Genomic DNA, 23,729 nt, shown 5'->3' on the forward strand with positions numbered 1-23,729 from the left:
ACGTGGGGGGGACCACGGGGAGGGGGGGATCGGAGCACGGGGGGGGAATCGGAGCGCGGCAGGCGTGGAACGGAGCACGGGGGGCGTGGAACGGAGCACGGGGGGCTGGAACGGAGCATGGGGGGGTGGAACGGAGCACAGGGGGTGGATCTGAATGCAGGGGGGGTGATTGGAGCACGGGGGGGTGATTGGAGCACGGGGGGAGCGGACAAGAGCACGGGGGGAGCGGAGCACTGGATGGAGGGGAGCCGGAGCAGTGTACCGGCCAGATCGGGGGGCTGGGGGGCGATCGGTGGGGTGGGGTGGGGGCACACTAGTATTTCCAGCCATGGCCGATGATATTGCAGCATCGGCCATGGCTGGATTGTAATATTTCACCCGTTATAATGGGTGAAATATTACAAATCGCTCTGATTGGCAGTTTCACTTTCAACAGCCAATCAGAGCGATCGTAGCCACGAGGGGGTGAAGCCACCCCCCCTGGGCTAAACTACCACTCCCCCTGTCCCTGCAGATCGGGTGAAATGGGAGTTAACCCTTTCACCCGATCTGCAGGGACGCGATCTTTCTGTGACACAGTATATGCGTCACAGGTCGGATTGGCACCGACTTTCATGACGCATACGCTGTGTCACAGGTCGGGAAGGGGTTAAAAAGGCTAAAAGATGTGCTGGTTGCATCCTGTCCCTGGATGAGTGGTGTCCAGTACTTCTAATTTTAAGAATTTTTGATTCTGTACTTTATCAATAAAAATTTGAATTCAAGGATTATACTCGATATGTGGTCTTTATGCACCATGTTTTTTATGTGAATATATGTTGATGAGGGTAGAATTCCAACTCCTGTAACCACTGGTAACATTTTTACCACTGCTCACAGCTGCTGGTTCACACTGTCATCTGACACCATGGGAACCTAAGCTCTTCGACCAGCTGTAACTAACCGCCGGTGTTTCTAACGCTGTCACATATATGACATCGTGGGAAACAGCTGATGTTTGGGGTGCCAAATCCAAACAGTAACATGGACTTTTTGAAGAAGTCAATGTTCGGGATTCCTGCATGGACACTAGGTGTTCAGTACGGACCCCAAATTTTACTGTTTAGGTCTGCCTATCTCTATACACTAATTAATTTTTTGTAATTACCACCATCATTCAACTCTGTAACTGCCTCAATCAAATAAAATTCCCTCATCATAAGAACCACAGTACTTTTCCCTAATTTCACGGCATGTTTTGTGGTCACATAACTTTAATGTTTTTGCTATCTTATTGCTGTCATTTCCTTGGTGGATACATGTTATATTATCTGGAGGATAAATGACAGCTCTAATGTTGTGGAATAATTCCTTATTAAAAAATTTCAATGGGCTTTTGATATGTTGGTATTTTATCTGCCCATTATTCAAAAGGATACAGAAACATATGCACTCCCTAAGTACAGAACAGGCTGACCAAAGTAATACATCAATTTTTGAAAATATATTGTGTGAATCCTAGTGTGCTCAATTTTACAGAGACTGAAAAACACCAAGGGGCCAATTCATGATGACTGTGCAGGCCACTTAATAGGGAGAGCCTATCACTCAAGGACAGTAATTAAGGAGAAGCTGTCAGGATTGTCTAGGATTATGATGGTATCCCAGTGCAGTGGGGTTGTAAAGGGCTGTACTGAGATTTCATTAATACCTGTACACAGAAAATGCAACATCTTAAGGTACCTTCACACATAACGATATCGTTAAGGATATCTTTGTCACGTCACGCTTTTTGTGACGTAGCAACGATCCCGCTAACGATATCTTTATGTGTGACAGCGACCAACGATCAGGCCCCTGCTGGGAGATCGTTGGTCGTGGGGAATGATTAGGACCTTTTTTTGGTCGCTGTCATCGCTAGATCGGCGATCTAGATCTAGCGATGTGTTCACCTGTAACCAGGGTAAACATCGGGTTACTAAGTGCAGGGCCGCGCTTAGTAACCCGATATTTACCCTGGTTACCATTGTAAAAGTAAAAAAAAAAAAAAAATACATACTCACATTCCGATGTCTGTCACGTCCCCCGGTGTCAGCTTCCCTGCACTGTGTCAGCGCCGGCCGTAAAGCAGAGCACAGCAGTGACGTCACCGCTCTGCTTTATGGCCGGCGCTTACACAGTGCAGGGAAGCTGACGGCAGGGGACGTGACAGACATCGGAATATGAGTTTGTAGTGTTTTTTTTTTACTTTTATAATGGTAACCAGGGTAAATATCGGGTTACTAAGCGCGGCCCTGCACTTAGTAACCCGATGTTTACCCTGGTTACCCGGGGACTTCGGCATCGTTGAAGACAGTTTCAATGATGCCGAAGTTGTTCCCCTGATCGTTGGTCGCTGGAGAGAGCTGTCTGTGTGACAGCTCCCCAGCGACCACACAAAGACTTACAAATGATCACGGCCAGGTCATATCGCTGGTCGTGATTGTTGGTAAATTGTTTAGTGTAACGGTACCTTCACTGATCTCTATTGTCCGAGTACTGGGACCCCACCAATCTCAAGAATTGCGTTAAGGCATTCCCCATCTAAATGGAGTGTTAACCAAGTCTTTGGCAAGCTGACAACTTGCTTTCATTAGTATTCATGATTTAAATGAGAACTCATAGTGCATCAAATGTGAGAAAGAATTTTTAACAGAATTATACAAAGTAAGTAAATCTAAAGTTATATAGATTTTAAATACTAATGTCTTTCAGGCAGAGGTAACTTTACCTGGTGAAGAGGTAGATTGATTTGTTTGAGTAGGGCCTTCACTGCCACCTGGAGATCACACAAAAATAGATGAGCATGTGCATCCAGAGAGAGCTCTATGTTTTCCAAAGAGTCTAGCATGGAGAGATTTTGAATCCATTCCCATTCGTCTCTGATGACAGAAAATGGCAATTTACAGAAAATGTAATACTTTCAGATATATTGAAAATGCATTACTGCCATAGAAAATAGGAAAAAAGTGCTATATAATGTACACATGAAATATTTATCTGCAAAAATTGCTATGAAAAAATGAAGGTACTTCGCACATAAATTGGCCAATGTATGTGAGCCAATTGCCATGTCAAGGCATCCTTCGTAATTGAGTCCCTGTCCTGTTTTGTCACCTCTCCTGGACAAAAAAGCCTACAATTTATGGGTCAGGAGTGGACCAGCTAACTAATTAAAAGCACCTGTGGCTAGTGGGAGTGGGAGTGCACATGTCCAAAAAGGCTTAATACAAATAGAGAACAAGACCAGAACATCCAAGCTAGTGTGAATAAATATTTTGTGTGTACATTATATCATATCATTTTTCAACTTATATGTTTTTTTGGTTGGCGTCTGTTCACACTAGCTTGGATGTGCTGGTCTTGTTCTCTATTTGTATTAAACCTTTTTGGACACATGCACTCCCACTCCCAATAGCCACAGGTGACAAAACAGGACAGGGACCCAATTACTAAGGATGCCTTGACATGGCAATTGGTTTCACATACATTGGCCAATTTATGCGCTAAGTATCTTCCTTTTTTCATAGCAATTTTTGCAGATAAATATTTCTCTATTTGACTTTAGATACATTGGGACTAGAGATGATCAAATTGCTTCATGCAACCCTGGTCCATGGTCCAGGTCAGTTATCTCTGGCCATGAACAGGAGAAATGCAAATATCCTAACTTTTTGGGTTCCGCAGTGCGGCGTTTGATTTGTCGGCCTGATTTGATATCGTCTGTGTGCTGTATGGCACAAAGGTATTAATGCACTAGCACTGCAAATTATAAGACTAGCCTTGGATCCTGAAGGTAAGAAAACCCATACTGCTCCTGTCCATGGCTACAGAGCACTGTCCTGGACTATTGATCAGATTGCACAAAATGACCATCTCATCTACAATTGGGACAGATTTTGTGCAATGTACATACATATTACATTGAGTTGCAAATTAAACCTGTGATTATATTGTACAGTTTAGCAAAAGTATTTGTGCTACTCTGGTGTAGCATTCAATTTGTTCTCCATGGCAGTGGGAATAAAGCAGACTTCACTTCTACATCTGGCATCTTTGCTTTTGCATCCATGATGCCTTTGGAATATACTAGGCCCTGTGACATCATGATATCATGGCACAACACTCATGATATTATGTGAGGCCTAATAACTAATGAACACCAGAAGCCATAAAGATGCCTGGCCAAGGATGCGAAGAATGAAAGTGAATACTTCCCAAGTCCAGCTGCGATGGCCGACCAGGGCAATGTGAAAACATTTTGCTCAACTTTATTTTATTTATTAATTTATCATCACACACACTGAATTCATATCTTACAAACTGATCACTATATTAATCTACACTTTACATGTTAATTAACTTCTCATCATCTTATTTTTTATTATTGTATATATGCTAAATAGTGATGAGCGAGCATACTCATTGCTCGGGTCTACCCGAGCATGTTCGGGTGATCTCCGAGTATTTGGATGTGCTTGGAGAATTAGTTTTCCTTACCTCAGCTGCATGATTTACGGCTGTTAGACAGGCTGAATATATGTGAGAAATGCCTGTTTGATAGGGAATTCCCACATGTTTTCAGGCTGTCCAGAAGCCGTAAATCATGCAACTGAGGCAAGGAAAACTAAATCTCAGAGTTTTTCTATTTACCATGATGTGCAATTGGCTGCTTTTAACAGGGCAAAAAAAAATCTATGACACGTTCAGCATTCAGAATATTTTATGGCATTTAAGAAGGTTAAATATCAACACAATAACGACTTATAGATGTCTAATATTACACTCTGGATTTATATAACACACATATAGTACAATGTAATGAACACAGCGATTAGATTTGCAATACTTGGAAATCTCTGGAATTTGACATTATAGTCAGTTTTTTGTGTGCACTAAAAAGCATGAGATTATTTGAAAATCAAAAAAACAAATAAGTTTTTTCTCAAAATGACTTAAAAAGGGTGTGTAGTAAGCCTTACTTGGAAATATTGCTGTTGTCCCTTATCTTCACATGGCACAACATATTGGGGAGTCTTTGAGAGACAAGAACCTTGATTTGATCTACGGAGCTGCAAAGTTTTAGGTAGCCGAGGTATAGTCCTGGGGAAAGACGCTGTTGGCTCCGCTTTTGAAAATTCAATATTTCCTAAGGAGAAAATTAAACAGAACTAACTGCACTGTAGTAGGCCAGTGTTTTTATACTGTAGTTCCTCCAACAAGTCATACTTTTAGAAGTTCCTTCATATTGAAAACATGACCTATTGGGGCTACTTCAGGACTGGAGTTGAAAAACATTTTATCAGCCAAATTATTAATGCTTTGCTATTTTAATTGTCAATTCCCCCATTTAAAAATCCATTCGAAAAATATAAATTTGTTTATCGTAACCCTTCCTCTAGTAGACTAACTGGGTTATGTATGACACATACCTCAAATAATAATAATGTTTGCTAAAATAAAAGGATATGGGCACTAAAATATTATATTTATACACAAAAACTTTAAAAATACTACACATTATTCAAGATGTGCTGCCATTAGTAAACCGATGGCTGTATGTCCGACTTCTTTAAACCCTTGTGGTTAGCTGTTATCTCTGAGGAAGCATTTGGTTGCTCTATTCTCTACAGTGGAAAGGAAGCATTACATGTCGAAAAGTCAAGGAAAGGATTCAGCCCATCTGTAATTCCTAATAGGGTGTATGGAAATCTCAATGCATCAGGGAAGAAAATATTTTTAAACTATTTTTACAAAGCACTATATAGCAGATTTATAAATTTATCTAGACCCAATCACATTGCCAAGTGACTTAGACAGATAAAGACTATTTTAACTTGTAGTTCAGAAATAGTGATGAGCTAGTATACTCGTTGCTCGGTTTTCCTGAGCATGCTCGGATGTCCTCCGAATACTTTGGCATGCTCAGAGATTTAGTTTGTGTCGACTCAGCTGAATGATTTGCGGCTGCTAGACAGCCTGAATACATGTGGCGATTCCCTAAAAAATCGTCCATCCTCACATGTACTGTATTCAAGCTGTCTAGCAGCCGCAAATCATGCAGCTGTGTCGACACAAATTAAATATCCGAGCACGCTAAAATACTCGGAGGACACCCGAGCATGCTCAGGAAAACCCGAGCAATGAGTACACTAGCTCATCACTATTAATAAACCATAACATGACTTTAGCTTAATATTTACTTTCAATAATAACCCAATAAAATTACTTAAGACATCATATATAATAGATAAAAGTCATTTTGTCCAAGGACATAAAAATAAAAGGTGCCAAGGTTTCACTTGCACCCATGTCTTGAAGCCTATAAGGGTCCAAAAGGTCTCTTTGGCCCACATAAGAAAATTGATGTAGACTTGGGATAGTTGGAAGTCCTGTGGAAGATTTTGTATTGGGACCCCCTAGCTTCAGGTTTTTGACTGCCTCATAGTGGCAGGTGTCAGAAGAATAGGACTCTGGGCATGTTGGATCTCAACATGTTCCATAATTTGTTTCCAGTTGTATTTTTTTAAGTTGTATAACATGATATAAGCATACTTTTGAATAAGCCAATGCGGTACTGGGAAAAATAACTGTAGGTTGAAGCATTTGGCCATAGGTTTTCTCATGTGTATGGCCAACTTAAAACATAACTTCACTTAGAAATTAACCTCTAATTTTATTTCAGATCTCTGAATTATCATTTTATCTGTCCACTGATAAGAATAATTATTGGATGTATTAAATGTATAACAAGAATGGTCATTTACATATGAAGGTAATGATAGCTGGACAATAGGAGGATGTCAGGAAAGAAAATTTGAGTGGAAATTCCATTCTGTTCTTTTAGAAAGAAAATTACTAAAAGGATTTCATTGCAATCAGTTAAAAATAAACAACAATTTACTAAGGTATCTCTTACACATGTCTAAGTTCTGGTTTCAGTGAAGCATAAAATAATATAAAGTTCAAAGATTGATTGACTCAGTTTGATCAATTTCTCCAACATTGCCACATATGTGACTCATCTGGACTCATCGTGTGGCTTAAGGCCCCTTCACATTTAGCGACGCTGCAGCGATACCGACAACGATCCGAATCGCTGCAGCGTCGCTGTTTGGTCGCTGGAGAGCTGTCACACAGACAGCTCTCCAGCGACCAACGATGCCGGTAACCAGGGTAAACATCGGGTAACTAAGCGCAGGGCCGCGCTTAGTAACCCGATGTTTACCCTGGATACCATGCTAAAAGTAAAAAAAAAACAAACACTAGATACTTACCTACCGCTGTCTGTCCTCCAGCGCTGCGCTCTGCTTCTCTGCTCTCCTCCTGTACTGTCTGTGAGCCGGAAAGCAGAGCGGTGACGTCACCGCTCTGCTTTCCGGCTCACAGACAGTACAGGAGGAGTGTTGTGAATTCTGTGGCTGAGTTCACTTCTGTGGTCACAAGTGGTATTGCAGTCTCTGGGCTTCCTCCCTCAGGTGTTTTGGTGAGCTCGTTGGCTGCCTTGCTATTTAGCTCCACCTGAGTCTGTCTTCCTTGCTCCTTGTCAATGTTCCAGTGTTGGATCTGAGCTACTGCATCTTTCCTTGGGCCTGCTGCTCTGCTAGATAAGTGCTTCTAGTTTGTTTTCTGTTTTTTCTGTCCAGCTTGCTATTAACTTTTGCTGGAAGCTCTGAGAAGCAAAGGGGTGCACCGCCGTGCTGTTAGTTCGGCACGGTGGGTCTTTTTGCCCCTTTGCGTGGTTTTCGTTTTAGGGTTTTTTGTAGACTGCATAGTTCTCTTTGCTATCCTCGCTCTGTCTAGAATATCGGGCCTCACTTTGCTGAATCTATCTCATTCCTACGTTTGTCTTTTCATCTTGCTAACAGTCATTATATGTGGGGGGCTGCCTATTCCTTTGGGGTATTTCTCTGAGGTAAGTCAGGCTTGTATTTCTATCTTCAGGCTAGTCAGCTCCTCAGGCAGTGCCGAGTTGCATAGGTAGTGATAGGCGCAATCCACTGCTGCTTATAGTTGTGTGAGGATAGATCAGGTACTGCAGTCTACAGAGATTCCACGTCTCAGAGCTCGTCCTATTGTTTTTGGTTATTGCCAGATCTCTGTATGTGCGCTGATTACTGCACGCTGTGTTGCCTGATTGCCAGCCATAACAGTACAAGGAGCCACACCAATGATTCCCAATAGAGGGAAAAAAGAAATCCTGACATCATTTTTTTTTCTTAGCTCTGTCTTCAGTCTTTTTTTTCCCCTAGACATTAGAGTGCTTCAGGACACAGCTGTGGACATGGATATTCAGGCTCTGTGCTCCTCAATGGATAATCTCGTTGTAAATGTACAAAAGATTCAAGATACTATTGATCAGAAATCGATGCTAGAACCAAGAATTCCGATTCCTGATTTGTTTTTTGGTGACAGAACTAAGTTCCTGAGCTTCAGAAATAATTGTAAGCTATTTTTGGCCTTGAAACCTCATTCTTCTGGTAATCCTATTCAACAGGTTTTGATTATTATTTCTTTTTTGCGCGGCGACCCACAGGACTGGGCGTTTTCTCTTGCACCAGGAGATTCTGCATTGAGTAATGTTGATGCATTTTTTCAGGCGCTGGGATTGCTTTACGATGAGCCTAATTCAGTGGATCAGGCTGAGAAAAATCTGCTGGCTTTATGCCAGGGTCAGGATGATGTAGAAGTATATTGTCAGAAATTTAGGAAGTGGTCAGTACTCACTCTGTGGAATGAATCTGCACTAGCGGCTTTGTTCAGAAAGGGTCTCTCTGAAGCTCTTAAGGATGTAATGGTGGGATTCCCTATGCCTGCTGGTTTGAATGAGTCTATGTCCTTGGCCATTCAGATCGGTCATCGTTTGCGCGAGCGTAAATCTGTGCACCATCTGGCGGTATTGTCTGAGAGTAAACCTGAGCCTATGCAGTGCGACAGGACTATGACTAAAGTAGAACGGCAAGAACACAGACGTCTGAACAGATTGTGTTTCTATTGTGGTGATTCTACTCATGCTATTTCTAATTGTCCTAAACGCACTAGGCGGTTCGATAGCTCTGCCGTTATTGGTACTGTACAGTCCAAATTCCTTTTGTCCATTACCTTAATGTGCTCTTTGTCATCGTATTCTGTCATGGCGTTTGTGGATTCAGGCGCTGCCCTGAATCTGATGGATTTGGATTATGCTAAACGTTGTGGATTTTTCTTGGAGCCTTTGCGGTGTTCTATTCCGTTGAGAGAAATTGATGCTACACCTTTGGCCAAGAATAAGCCTCAGTACTGGGCCCAGCTGACCATGTGCATGGCTCCTGCACATCAGGAAGTTATTCGCTTTCTGGTACTGCATAATCTGCATGATGTGGTCGTGTTGGGGTTGCCATGGCTACAAACCCATAATCCAGTATTAGATTGGAACTCTGTCGGTAACCAGCTGGGGTTGTCAGGGAGTACATGGTGATGTTCCATTTTTGTCTATTTCGTCATCCATTCCTTCTGACATCCCAGAGTTCTTGTCGGACTTTCAGGATGTATTTGAAGAGTCCAAGTCTGATGCCCTACCTCCGCATAGGAATTGTGATTGTGCTATCGATTTGATTCCTGGTAGTAAATTCCCTAAGGGTCGTTTATTTAATTTGTCCGTACCTGAACACACCGCTATGCGCAGTTATGTGAAGGAGTCCCTGGAGAAGGGACATATTCGCCCATCGTCGTCACCATTGGGAGCAGGGTTCTTTTTTGTAGCCAAGAAGGATGGTTCGCTAAGACCGTGTATTGATTACCGCCTTCTTAATAAGATCACTGTTAAGTTTCAGTATCCCTTGCCATTGATTTCTGACTTGTTTGCTCGGATTAAGGGGGCTAGTTGGTTTACTAAGATTGATCTTCGTGGTGCGTATAATCTGGTGAGAATCAGGCAGGGAGATGAATGGAAAACGGCATTTAATACGCCCGAGGGTCATTTTGAGTATCTGGTGATGCCGTTCGGACTTGCCAATGCTCCATCTGTTTTTCAGTCTTTTATGCATGACATTTTCCGTGAGTATCTGGATAAATTCTTGATTGTTTACTTGGATGACATTTTGATCTTCTCAGATGATTGGGAGTCTCATGTGAAGCAAGTCAGAATGGTTTTCCAGGTACTGCGTGCTAATTCCTTGTTCGTGAAGGGATCAAAGTGTCTCTTCGGTGTGCAGAAAGTTTCATTTTTGGGGTTCATCTTTTCCCCTTCTACTATCGAGATGGATCCGGTTAAGGTTCAGGCCATCCAGGATTGGACTCAGCCGACATCTCTAAAAAGTCTGCAGAAATTCCTGGGCTTTGCTAATTTTTATCGTCGCTTCATCTGTAATTTTTCTAGCATTGCCAGACCATTGACCGATTTGACCAAGAAGGGTGCTGATTTGGTTAATTGGTCTTCTGCTGCCGTGGAAGCTTTTCAGGAGTTGAAGCGTCGTTTTTGCTGTGCCCCTGTGTTGTGTCAACCTGATGTTTCTCTTTCGTTCCAGGTCGAGGTTGATGCTTCTGAGATTGGTGCAGGGGCGGTTTTGTCACAGAGAGGTTCTGGTTGCTCAGTGTTCAAACCATGTGCTTTCTTTTCCAGGAAATTTTCTGCTGCTGAGCGTAATTATGATGTGGGCAACCGAGAGTTGCTGGCCATGAAGTGGGCATTTGAGGAGTGGCGTCATTGGCTTGAGGGTGCTAAGCATCGCGTGGTGGTTTTGACTGATCATAAGAACCTTACTTATCTTGAGTCTGCCAAGCGCTTGAATCCTAGACAGGCCCGTTGGTCGTTATTTTTTGCTCGTTTTGATTTTGTGATTTCATACCTTCCGGGCTCTAAAAATGTGAAGGCGGATGCTCTGTCTAGGAGTTTTGTGCCCGACTCTCCGGGGTTATCTGAGCCGGCGAGTATCCTCAAGGAAGGAGTCATTGTGTCTGCCATCTCCCCTGATTTGCGGAGAGTGTTGCAGAAATTTCAGGCTAATAAACCTGATCGTTGTCCGGCCGAGAAACTGTTCGTCCCTGATAGGTGGACTAGTAAAGTTATCTCTGAACTTCATTGTTCGGTGCTGGCCGGTCATCCAGGAATCTTTGGTACCAGGGAGTTGGTTGCTAGATCCTTCTGGTGGCCATCTCTGTCACGGGATGTGCGTGCTTTTGTGCAGTCCTGTGGAATTTGTGCTAGGGCTAAGCCCTGCTGTTCACGTGCCAGTGGGTTGCTTTTGCCCTTGCCGGTCCCGAAGAGGCCTTGGACACATATTTCGATGGATTTCATTTCTGACCTTCCCGTTTCTCAAAAAATGTCGGTCATTTGGGTGGTCTGTGATCGCTTTTCTAAAATGGTCCATCTGGTGCCCTTGGTTAAATTGCCTTCCTCCTCTGATTTGGTGCCTTTGTTCTTCCAGCATGTGGTTCGTTTACATGGCATTCCTGAGAATATTGTTTCTGACAGAGGTTCCCAGTTTGTCTCGAGGTTCTGGCGAGCCTTTTGTGGTAGGATGGGCATTGACCTATCTTTCTCCTCGGCCTTCCATCCTCAGACTAATGGCCAGACCGAACGAACCAATCAGACCTTGGAAACATATCTGAGATGTTTTGTTTCCGCTGACCAGGATGATTGGGTGTCATTTTTGCCGTTGGCTGAGTTCGCCCTTAATAATCGGGCCAGCTCGGCTACCTTGGTCTCTCCATTTTTCTGCAATTCTGGGTTCCATCCTCGTTTCTCTTCAGGACAGGTTGAGTCTTCGGACTGTCCTGGTGTGGATTCTGTGGTGGACAGGTTGCAGCAGATCTGGACTCAGGTAGTGGACAATTTGACCTTGTCCCAGGAGAAGGCTCAGCTTTTCGCTAATCGCAGACGCCGTGTGGGACCCCGACTTCGTGTTGGGGATCTGGTTTGGTTATCTTCTCGTCATATTCCTATGAAGGTTTCCTCTCCTAAATTTAAACCTCGTTTTATTGGTCCGTATAGGATTTCTGAGATTCTCAATCCGGTGTCTTTTCGTCTGACCCTCCCAGACTCCTTTTCCATACATAATGTATTCCATAGGTCGTTGTTGAGGAGATACGTGGCACCTATGGTTCCATCTGTGGAGCCTCCTGCCCCTGTTTTGGTGGAGGGGGAATTGGAGTATATTGTGGAGAAGATTTTGGATTCTCGTGTCTCTAGACGGAAACTCCAGTATCTGGTCAAATGGAAGGGTTATGCTCAGGAAGATAATTCCTGGGTTTTTGCCTCTGATGTCCATGCCCCAGATCTTGTTCGTGCCTTTCATGTGGCTCATCCTGGTCGGCCTGGGGGTTCTGGTGAGGGTTCGGTGACCCCTCCTCAAGGGGGGGGTACTGTTGTGAATTCTGTGGCTGAGTTCACTTCTGTGGTCACAAGTGGTATTGCAGTCTCTGGGCTTCCTCCCTCAGGTGTTTTGGTGAGCTCGTTGGCTGCCTTGCTATTTAGCTCCACCTGAGTCTGTCTTCCTTGCTCCTTGTCAATGTTCCAGTGTTGGATCTGAGCTACTGCATCTTTCCTTGGGCCTGCTGCTCTGCTAGATAAGTGCTTCTAGTTTGTTTTCTGTTTTTTCTGTCCAGCTTGCTATTAACTTTTGCTGGAAGCTCTGAGAAGCAAAGGGGTGCACCGCCGTGCTGTTAGTTCGGCACGGTGGGTCTTTTTGCCCCTTTGCGTGGTTTTCGTTTTAGGGTTTTTTGTAGACTGCATAGTTCTCTTTGCTATCCTCGCTCTGTCTAGAATATCGGGCCTCACTTTGCTGAATCTATTTCATTCCTACGTTTGTCTTTTCATCTTGCTAACAGTCATTATATGTGGGGGGCTGCCTATTCCTTTGGGGTATTTCTCTGAGGTAAGTCAGGCTTGTATTTCTATCTTCAGGCTAGTCAGCTCCTCAGGCAGTGCCGAGTTGCATAGGTAGTGATAGGCGCAATCCACTGCTGCTTATAGTTGTGTGAGGATAGATCAGGTACTGCAGTCTACAGAGATTCCACGTCTCAGAGCTCGTCCTATTGTTTTTGGTTATTGCCAGATCTCTGTATGTGGGCTGATTACTGCACGCTGTGTTGCCTGATTGCCAGCCATAACAGAGGAGTGCAGAGCGCAGCGCTGGAGGACAGACAGCGGTAGGTAAGTATCTAGTGTTTGTTTTTTTTACTTTTAGCATGGTAACCAGGGTAAACATCGGGTTACTAAGCGCGGCCCTGCGCTTAGTTACCCGATGTTTACCCTGGTTACCAGTGAAGACATCGCTGGATCGGTGTCACACACGCCGATCCAGCGATGACCACGGGAGATCCAGCGACGAAATAAAGTTCTGGACTTTCTTCAGCGACCAACGATCTCCCAGCAGGGGCCTGATCGTTGGTCGCTGTCACACAGAACGATTTCATTAACGATATCGTTGCTACGTCACAAATAGCAACAATATCGTTAACAATATCGTTATGTGTGAAGGTACCTTAAGTACTTATGGAAATGATTTTAATAATCTGTCTATAATCTAAATACCGATTAACATAAAATATGGTGGGTATTTACCATCACTGCAAGACACCTAGTTATATCCCTATAGGGCCATGAAGAGAAAAACATAACTCAAACCCCAAAAAAGAGAAACCCTTCACATAAGGCCAAATTGTATTAAAAAATAATTATATAAGTGTCCAGCATTTCAGTGCGAAACGCGCGTCGGGTGTGGTGGGTCCCCGGGTACGCTCCTTGGTAACTATGCCTTAATTATACTTACACAATCTTTACACTCATATTTATGTGGGTACTTTTAGTTGAATATTGCTTATTATTCATCTTTCGTCCTCTCAGTGCAGATACGGATACCATTGTACACTTGATATATCTTTATTTACCGATATATCTTTACTTCATTAGCAGATTTTGATCTATTCTTGCACTGTTGTTAGGCTGGGTTCACATTGCGTTATGGGTCCGCGTTTAACGGACAGCGTTGCACGGCGAAATTAACGCCGTGCAACGCGTCCGTTAACGCGCCCATTGAAGGCAATGGGAACGCGCTTCACTAGCGCGTGCCATGTTCGGCACGCGCTAGCGACGCGCCGGTGATTCCTGGCGTGCCGCGGACGCTGCTTGCAGCGTCCGAGGCGCGCCCGCGGTCCGTTCCCCGCTCTTGCAGATCTGGGATCTGCGAGAGCGGGGACGTTACCGCGACCCCGACCGCAGCCCCATAGAAAACATTGCGTTAGCGCAATCCGCTAGCGCTAGCGCTAAACGGATTGCACTAACGCAATGTGACCCTAGCCTTACTCCTTGGTTTTTCTCATCTGCACTTTGTTGGCAAATTATTTTATATACCTCTTGTAATACTTAAATATTTGACAATTACATCTGTATTATATAAGTATACCCTGTTTGTGTTTGTTTTTTTTGGAGTGGTTCCTGTTTGGTGTCCCACCTTTTTTCCTGCATTTGTGGTATTTGCCCTGTTTTTAATGTCTACTTGTACTTTAATAAAGATACAATTTGGCCTTATGTGAAGGGTTTCTCTTTTTTGGGGTTTCATCACTGCAAATAAAAATGGCCGACTTTAGCCAGAGGCAGTTACCTTGTCTAACAAGTAGGAGCTGCAAGATTATATCTCTTTATTCAAATATGAAAAGAAAGACAATTTTGAATATAACAGGAGCAAATTTATTTGCATGTCCTCATTCCATTGTTATTGTTATATCGTTTGGCACATCTGCTGTCGCGCCAGGATGCGTAAAAAAAAAGATGAGCCAATGGATGCCATTCGGTAAGAGGAAGTTCTCTCTCTATGATTTCAGAGGCCACAGACCACCATTGTGGTTGATGAAAGGTGTAGTGTGAATCCCTTCCATTGGAATGGGAGAGAGAGATCCTCCTCTTATCAAATGGCGTCCGATGTCTCATCTTTTGTTTAAGCAGTCTTTCAACCAACTTTACTTTTGAGGAGTTCATGATAAAAATTGTTTTGTTGCTATCATTAATTGTCTTTTGTGTCCAGTATCACAGTTTGAGTCCAGGGCTAACTAAATATCTTATTTTGATGCTCAGACACTAAAAAAATCATTAATTATGATCACAATAAAAAAAAACACAGTCCCATAGGAAACGAAATACACAAGTCTTGATTTTCTAATTTTCAACAATATCTTTTCTCCTTTTTTTCTGTCTAATATGCATCCATCACATCTTGGTACATTGTTCACAATTTAAGTCCACTCAAGTGTGAAAAGGAAGTGCTAGTACTATGTATGATCACCGTACAGAGTACGTAAAGCACCATGTCTGAGATTCCTCCATCATCGATTGCTGCAGAATGCAGTATTCAAACATTACAGCTAGCAATTATAAAAGTCATCAGCATTTCATCAGCCTGAAAGACAACCAAAGAAAAGATAGCAGACTTTTGTGTGGGTTTTGTTGAAAACAGAAAAGACAGGCATTTGTGTAATGTAAGCGAATGTCATGTCTCGAATTCATTTCTAGGAATGTTGAATAAATCAACGTTCTTTCATATCTGTGCACACCACATGAAATATTACCGGTAATAGTCCAGAATCTGTCTAGAATTCTCACTGGCCTGAAATCCCTCAAAACAGTCTCAACTTTAATTGTTCGGTTAAAAAGTGCACTTTTTTAGTAGTATTGTATAATGGTCCAACTAATGCCAGTAAAACAGAATTTTACAGTAAATCCCATCATTACCTGGATGGTTATGAGCAAGATGTCCAGTGCTGTTGGTTCTTCAGGAGTCGATAGGGATTTCCTCTGGCTTTGTAACTTAGAAATTTGCATCCATTTACCATTAAAAAATGAATATAGTGTTTCAACTTCTCGAATTGTGACTATTAATACATTGCCATGTCTATCCTTGATGGGCTCATAATATACCCTTCCCAGGTTGTGAGTGCCAAGTAAATTCTAGAGAGAAATGACAAATTCAGACATGATGTAAATACGGTAGATAAATTTGCAAGTATAAAAATAATAGACTGATTTATAAGCCACTAGAATATTGTTTATATGTTCAGTAGTAATATTATATTCTTTATACATATGCTTATTATACATTTTTTAAATATCAACATTTTAAAAGACATTACTACAAATTAAAAAAAATGATATTCTCTATTGATAATCCCAGGGGCATGCATAGAGGCGAGGAGGTCCAATGACAAAGAATAAAATAAAACACTTATGAAATTGCTGAAATGTATGCACCACTAAAAAGCTAATGGGAAAAAAAATAGTCAATAGAAAAAAGTCAAGCAAATAGATAGCTACATCAACTATGAAAATAAAGTAATTCAAAAACATCAAGCAAAAAATGTACTCTTAAAAGTAATGTACAGAATAACAACACATGGCTGCTTTATTTCAGAAAGTGTCATTGGTTTCAGTATGTTTTGTATTGTAATTCAGTTTCATTGACATTGAAGTGAAAATGATTTCCAGTCATGCATCTGAAGTTGGAGACAGTGACACCAGCACTGATTGGGAAAAGGTTCACGTGTCATAATAACCACACAAGAGCCATGGGGACGCGAGTGCCGACATTGCTGAAATGGTGCCAGCACAGGCCATGAGTATAAGTTTTATTTTATGAGCTCCAAATATTTTAATAAAAAAAGTAGTTGTCCTAGCCATTGACATATGGGCCATTGGCATGCTCAGAAAAAATTGCACAACAAATTGTATGGTGCAATTTCTCCTATTCCACTTTTAAAAATGCTAAATTTGGAGCTAAAATACATATAATTTTGTGGGAAAAATGTATTTTTTTATTTTCACTGCTTTACGTTATAAACTTCCGTGAAGCACCTGGGATTCATGGTGCTCAGCACAGATCTAGATAAATTCCCTGAGGGGTCTAGTATCCAAAATGGGGTCACTTGTGGGGAGTTTCCACTGTTTAGGCACATCAGGGGCTCTCCAAACTTTTTACATTCAAAAAGTCAAATTGCGCTCCCTCTCTTCTGAGCTCTGCCGCGTGCCCAAACAGTAGTTTTCCTCCACATATGGGGTATTGGCATGCTCAGGAGAAATGCACAACAAATTGTGTGGTCCATTTTATCCTGTTACTCTTGTGAAAGTAAAAAAAATGGGTCTAAAGAAAAATGTTTGTGAAAAAAAGTTCAATGTTTATTTTTTCCTTCCACATTCCATTAATTCCTGTGAAGCATCTAAAGGGTTAATAATCTTGTCGAATGTGGTTTTGAACATCTTGAGATGTTCAGTTTCTAGAGTGATGTAATTCTGGGATATTTTCTGTCATATAGGCCCCTCAAAGTCACTTCAAATGTGATGTGATCCCTAAATAAAATGGTTATGTAAATTTTATTGTAAAAATGAGAAATCACTGGTAAACTGTAGTGAAATATGTACCGTATATACTCGAGTATAAGCTGAGATTTTCTGCCCACTTTTTTGGGCTGAAAGTGACCCTCTCAGCTTATACTCGAGTCATTGTCAGCGGGGGGGTTGGTCGGCGGGGGAGCGGTGCAGTGACATACTCACCTGCTTCTGGTGCTGTCCCTGCATGTCTGATGGTCTCTGGGCAGCTCTTCCTGTGTTCAGCGGTCACGTGGTACCGCTCATTAAAGTAATGAATATGGACGCAAATTCATTACTGTAATGAGCGGTACGTGACCGCTGAACAAAGGAAGATGCCGCCGGCTCCCGGAGACCAACTGACAGTGAGACGCTACCAGGGACCGTGCCGGGAGGTGAGTATATCGGGGGAGGTGAGCATTGCGCGATAGTCACCTTCCTCATTCCACCGCTGCACGCTGCTCTGTCTTCCATCCACTGCACTTACTGTTCAGGTCAGAGGGCGCAATGACGTGATTAGTGTGCGCGCCGCCCTGCCTGAACAGTCAGTGCAGAGGATGGAAGACAGAGCAGCGCGCAGCAGTGGAACGAGAAGGTGTCTATCGCAAATGCTGGGGGCCTGAGAGGTGAGTATGTGATTTTTTTTTATTTTTATCGCAGCAACAGCAAATGGGACAAATGTGTGGAGCATCTTATGGGGCCACAATGTATGGAGCATCTCATGGGGCCACAATGTATGGAGCATCTTATGGGGCCACAATGTATGGAGCATTGTAAGGGGCCATAATGTATGGAGCATCTCATGGGGCCATAATGTGTGGAGCATCTTATGGGGAATAATGTTTTGAGCATCTTATGGGGCCATAATGTATGGAGCATCTTTTGGGGCCATAATGTATGGAGCATCTTATGGGACCATAATGTATGGAGCATCTTATGGGGCATAATGTGTGGAGCATCTTATGGGGCCATAATATGTGGAGCATCTCATGGGGCCATAATGTATGGAACATCTTTTGGGGCCATAATGTATGGAGCATCTTATGGGGCCATAATGTGTTGAGCATCTCATGGGGCATAATGTATGGAGCATCTTATGGGGCCATAATGTATGGAGCATCTTATTGGGCCATAATGTGTGGAGCATCTTATGGGGTCATAAACCTTTATGCAGCATTGTATGGGGCAAATGTTTCTATGGAGCATCTTATGGGGCCATTATTAACCTTTGTGCAGCATTATATGGGGCATATTTTAATATTTTGTATGGAGCATCTTATAGGGCCCATCATGAACCGTATAGAGCATTATATGGGGCTCCTGATTCAATATGGATATTTAAAAACACTTAACCTACTGATGTCTCAATTAATTTTACTTTTATTGGTATCTATTTTTATTTTTGACATTTATCGGTAGCTGCTGCATTTTCCACCCTAGGCTTGTACTCAATTCAATAAGTTTTCCCAGTTTTTTTGTGGCAAAATTAGGGGGGTTGGCTTATACTCAAGTATGTACGGTATTTGTAAGATGTATGACCAGCAGTAAATAGCATCTGTCTTGACTGCAGCCTTCACAAAGGTCATAACCTATGTTATCCTGAGAAAAGACAGTTTTCCTGCTCTAAGAACCCAGGGTGCCTTCCTGGCACACACAAAAGTGGAAACATTTCACACCTTCTCATGCCTTGAAGAGAGACACCAAATGGGACCTAATTGCACCATGACAATTTCATTTACTATGAGAAAGAAAGGTCATAGAAAGAGCATGTAGAGGAAAAAATAATGTATTCACTGGTAAAGTGGCCATGATCCAGTCACAGACCAGCAATTAGAATATTGACATGAGAGGCTGGTCTAGAAATCTGATCTCCAGGTTAAATCTATAAATTAGGCCTTCACCCATAGAAGGTTGTTAACAGACTGAGGGACAGCCAAGCTGATGTGAGCCATTTCATATTTCTCCCCCCTCAGGGAGCAGAATACCAGACTGCAAAGTTAGGTATTTCTGTAAGTTTCCCCCTTTTATCGCTGTTTTGCATATTTGTTTGTCACTTTTTATTTCCTTATTTTATATCCTTTTATTGTAAGTAGTCTACCTTTTCTATTAAAGCTTAAAACTTTAATAAGTTTGAATCTTGTATGCTCTAAAGAATCCATAGCCTTAGAGAGTATGATCCTGGTCATTGGCAGACAGTAGAAGTGATACTTCAGGGACTCATCGCCCGTGTGTTCGGTGAGTGGTGGCAACGTGTATGAATCGGGGGTGTGTGGTCTGTGTCGGGGTGTGATTTATGCTCCCTTTGCAGCATAGGACAGAGGTGAATGCTGGACTGAGTGAGAGGAGATAAATTAACCCTTGCAAGGGCAACCCCAAGTCACGTGCTGAGGAGCGGGTCCGTGACATCAACTTTTAACCCTTTTAACTTCCTAACAAAAAAAATATGTTTCAAAAATTGTGCAGATGTAAAGTAGACATGTGTGAAATATTATTTGTTGATTATTTTATGTGACATGATTCTCTGAATTAAGGGCATAAAAATTAAAAGTTTGAAAATTGATACATTTTCAAAATTTTCACCAAATTTGTGATTTTTTTACAAATAAAAGTAAGTCATATCAAATAAATGTTGCCACAATCATGAAGTACAATCTATTATGAAAAAAACAGTCTCTGAATCAGTGAGATCCATTGAAGTGTTCCAGAGTCATGACCTCATGAATTGACAGTTGTCAGAATTTAAAAAATTGGCCTGGTCAGGAAGGTGAAAACAGGCTTCAGGGTGAAGGGGGTTAACTTTCCTGTATGTTTTTGAAAGAAGTCATTGGCACTGATTCATCATGACTGACGATTTTCACACTGGTTTTGATGATGGAGTATGTTAGAGTCAGACACTCTTGGTTTATTAAAAGGTGCATGTCTCTTAACCCCTTCCCGACCTGTGACACAGCGTATGCGTTATGAAAGTCGGTGCCAATCCGACCTGTGACGCATATGCTGTGTCACAGAATGATCGCGTCCCTGCAGATCCGGTGAAAGGGTTAACTCCCATTTCTCCCGATCTGCAGGGACAGGAGGAGTGGTAGTTTAACCCAGGGGGGTGGCTTCACCCCCCCGTGGCTACGATCGCTCTGATTGGCTGTTGAAAGTGAAACTGCCAATCAGAGCGATTTGTAATATTTCACCTATTATAACTGTTGAAATATTACAACCCAGCCATGGCCGATGCTGCAATATCATCGGCCATGGCTGGAAACATTGATGTGCCCCCACCCCACCCCACCGATCGCCCCCCCAGCCCTCCGATCTGTCCTTTACACTGCTCCGCTCCCCTCCGTCCTCCTGTCCGCTCCCCCGTGCTCTTGTCCACTCCCCCCCGTGTTCCAATCACCCCCCGTGCTCCAACCACCCCCCCTGCACTCCGATCCACCCCCCCTGCAGTCCGATCCACCCCCCCTGCAGTCCGATCCACCCCCCGATGCTCCAATGCACCCCCCGTGCTCCGATCCACCCCCCCGTGCTCTGATTTACCCCCCCATGCTCCGATCCACCCCCCCGTGCTCCCCCCCCACCCCATCATACTTACCGAGCCTCCCGTGGTCCGTCCGTCTTCTTTCCTGAGCGCCGCCATCTTCCAAAATGGCGGGCGCATGCGCAGTGCGCCCGCCGAATCTGCCGGCCGGCAGATTCGTTTCAAGTGCATTTTGATCACTGCGATAAAACCTATCGCAGTGATCAAAATAAAAAAATACTGAATGACCCCCCCCCTTTGTCACCCCCATAGGTAGGGACAATAATAAAATAAAGATTTTTTTTTTCTTCCACTAAGGTTGGGGTAAGAACTAGGGTTAGGGTTAGGGTTAGGGGTAGGGTTAGGGGTAGGGTTAGGGCTAGGGTTAGGGGTAGGGTTAGGGGTATGGGTAGAGTTAGGGTTAGGGGTAGTGTTAGGGGTAGGGTTAGGGGTAGGGGTAGGGGTAGGGTTAGGGTTTCGGTATGTGCACACGTATTCTGGTCCTCTGCGGATTTTTCCGCTGCGGATTTGATAAATCCGCAGTGCTAAACCACTGCGGATTTATGGCAGATTTACCGCGGTTTTTCTGCGCATTTTACTGCAGTTTTACAACTGCGATTTTCTATTGGAGCAGTTGTAAAACCGCTGCGGAATCCGCAGAAAGAAGTGACATGCTGCGGAATGTAAACCGCTGCGTTTCCGTGCAGTTTTTCTGCAGCAGGTGTACAGCGATTTTTGTTTTCCATAGGTTTACATTGAACTGTAAACTCATGGGAAACTGCTGCGGATCCGCAGCGTTTTCCGCAGCGTGTGCACATACCTTTAGAATTAGGCCATGTGCACACGGTGCGGATTTGGCTGCGGATCCGCAGCAGTGTTCCATCAGGCTTACAGTACCAAGTATAGCTATGGAAAACCAAATCCGCAGTGCCCATGGTGCGGAAAATACCACGCGGAAACGCTGCGTTGTATTTTCCGCAGCATGTCAATTCTTTGTGCGGATTCCGCGGCGTTTTACACCTGTTCCTCAATAGGAATCCGCAGGTGAAATCCGCACAAAAAACACTGGAAATCCATGGTAAATCCGCAGGTAAAATGCAGTGCCTTTTACCCGTGGATTTTTCAAAAATGATGCTGAAAAATCTCACACGAATCCGCAACGTGGGCACATAGCCTTAGGGTTAGAGTTGGAATTAGGGTTGTGGTTAGGGTTAAGGGTGTGTTGGGGTTAGGGTTGTGGTTAGGGGTGTGTTTGGGTTAGGGTTGTGATTAATGTTATGGCTACAGTTGGGATTAGGGTTAGGGGTGTGTTGGGGTTAGTTTTGGAGTTAGAATTGAGGTGTTTCCACTGTTTAGGCACATCAGGGGTCTACAAACGCAACATGGCACCACCATTGATTCCAGCCAATCTTGTATTCAAAAAGTCAAATGGTGCTCCCTCACTTCCGAGCCCCGACGTGTGCCCAAACAGTGGTTTACCCCCACATATGGGGTACCAGCATACTCAGGACAAACTGTGCAACAATTATTGGTGTCCAATTTCTCCTGTTACCCTTGTGAAAATAAAAAAATGCTTGCTAAAACATCATTTTTGAGGAAAGAAAAATGATTTTTTTATTTTCACGGCTCTGCGTTGTAAACGTCTGTGAAGCACTTGGGGGTGCTCACCACATATCTAGATAAGTTCCTTGGGGGGGTCTAGTTTCTAAAATGGGGTCAATTGTGGGGGGTTTCTACTGTTTAGGCACACCAGGGGCTCTGCAAACGCAACGTGACACCCGCAGACCATTCCATCAAAGTCTGCATTTCAAAAGTCACTACTTCACTTCTGAGCCCCGACGTGTGCCCAAACAGTGGTTTACCCCCACACATGGGGTATCAGCGTACTCAGGAGAAACTGGACAACAACTTTTGGGGTCCAATTTCTCGAGTAGCCCTTGGGAAAATAAAAAATTCTGGGCTAAATAATTATTTTTGAGGAAAGAAAACGTAATTTATTATTGACCCACCCCCTGCAGACTGTGAGCCCTCGCGGGCAGGGTCCTCCCTCCTTATGTACTCGTGTGCCTTGTTATCTGCTCATGTTTAATGTATTTGTCTATATTTGCCCCGTATTCACATGTAAAGCGCCATGGAATAAATGGCGCTATAAAAAAAAAAAAAAAAAAAAAAAATGTATAATAATAATAATTTTCACGGCTCTGCGCTATAAACTTCTGTGAAGCACTTGGGGGTTCAAAGTGCTCACCACACATCTAGATAAGCTCCTTTCGGGGTCTAGTTTCCAAAATGGGGTCACTTTTGGGGGGTTTCTAGTATTTAGCCACATCAAGGGCTCTGCAAACGCAACGTGACGCCCGCAGAGCATTCCATCAAAGTCTGCATTTCAAAACGTCACTACTTCACTTCCGAGCCCTGGCATGTGCCCAAACAGTAGTTTACCCCCACATATGGGGTATCACCGTACTCAGGAGAAACTGGACAACAACTTTTGGGGTCAAATTTCTCCTGTTACCCTTGGGAAAATAAAAAATTGCAGGCTAAAAGATCATTTTTGAGAAAATAATTTTTTTTTTTATTTTCATGGCTCTGCGTTATAAACTTCTGTGAAGCACTTGGGGGTTCAAAGTCCTCACCACACATCTAGATAAGTTCCTTTGGGGGTCTATTTTCCAAAATGGGGTCATTTGTGGGGGATCTCCAATGTTTAGGCACACAAGGGCTCTCCAAACGTGACATGGTGTCCGCTAATGATTGGAGCTAATTTTCCATTTAAAAAGCCAAATGGCGTGCCTTCCCTTCCGAGCCCTGCCGTGCGCCCAAACAGTGGTTTACCCCCACATATGGGTTATCAGCGTACTCAGGACA

At 43.2% G+C, this 23,729-nt stretch overlaps 1 protein-coding gene across 1 annotated transcript in view; it reads right to left on the bottom strand.

The window, feature by feature from the left end:
- ANKFN1 (ankyrin repeat and fibronectin type III domain containing 1) overlaps positions 1-23,729 on the bottom strand; it is a 935,619-nt gene that overhangs the window by 287,889 nt on the left and 624,001 nt on the right. Inside the window, exons 11-13 of the mRNA XM_069752446.1 lie at positions 15,725-15,940; positions 5,001-5,167; positions 2,750-2,900 (exon numbers count right to left, since the gene is read on the bottom strand). Coding sequence (XP_069608547.1) covers positions 2,750-2,900; positions 5,001-5,167; positions 15,725-15,940 — 534 coding nt within the window. The remainder of the gene's footprint in view (positions 1-2,749; positions 2,901-5,000; positions 5,168-15,724; positions 15,941-23,729) is intronic.

Source organism: Ranitomeya imitator, chromosome 2, assembly GCF_032444005.1.
Source record: "Ranitomeya imitator isolate aRanImi1 chromosome 2, aRanImi1.pri, whole genome shotgun sequence".
Lineage (NCBI taxonomy): Eukaryota > Metazoa > Chordata > Amphibia > Anura > Dendrobatidae > Ranitomeya > Ranitomeya imitator.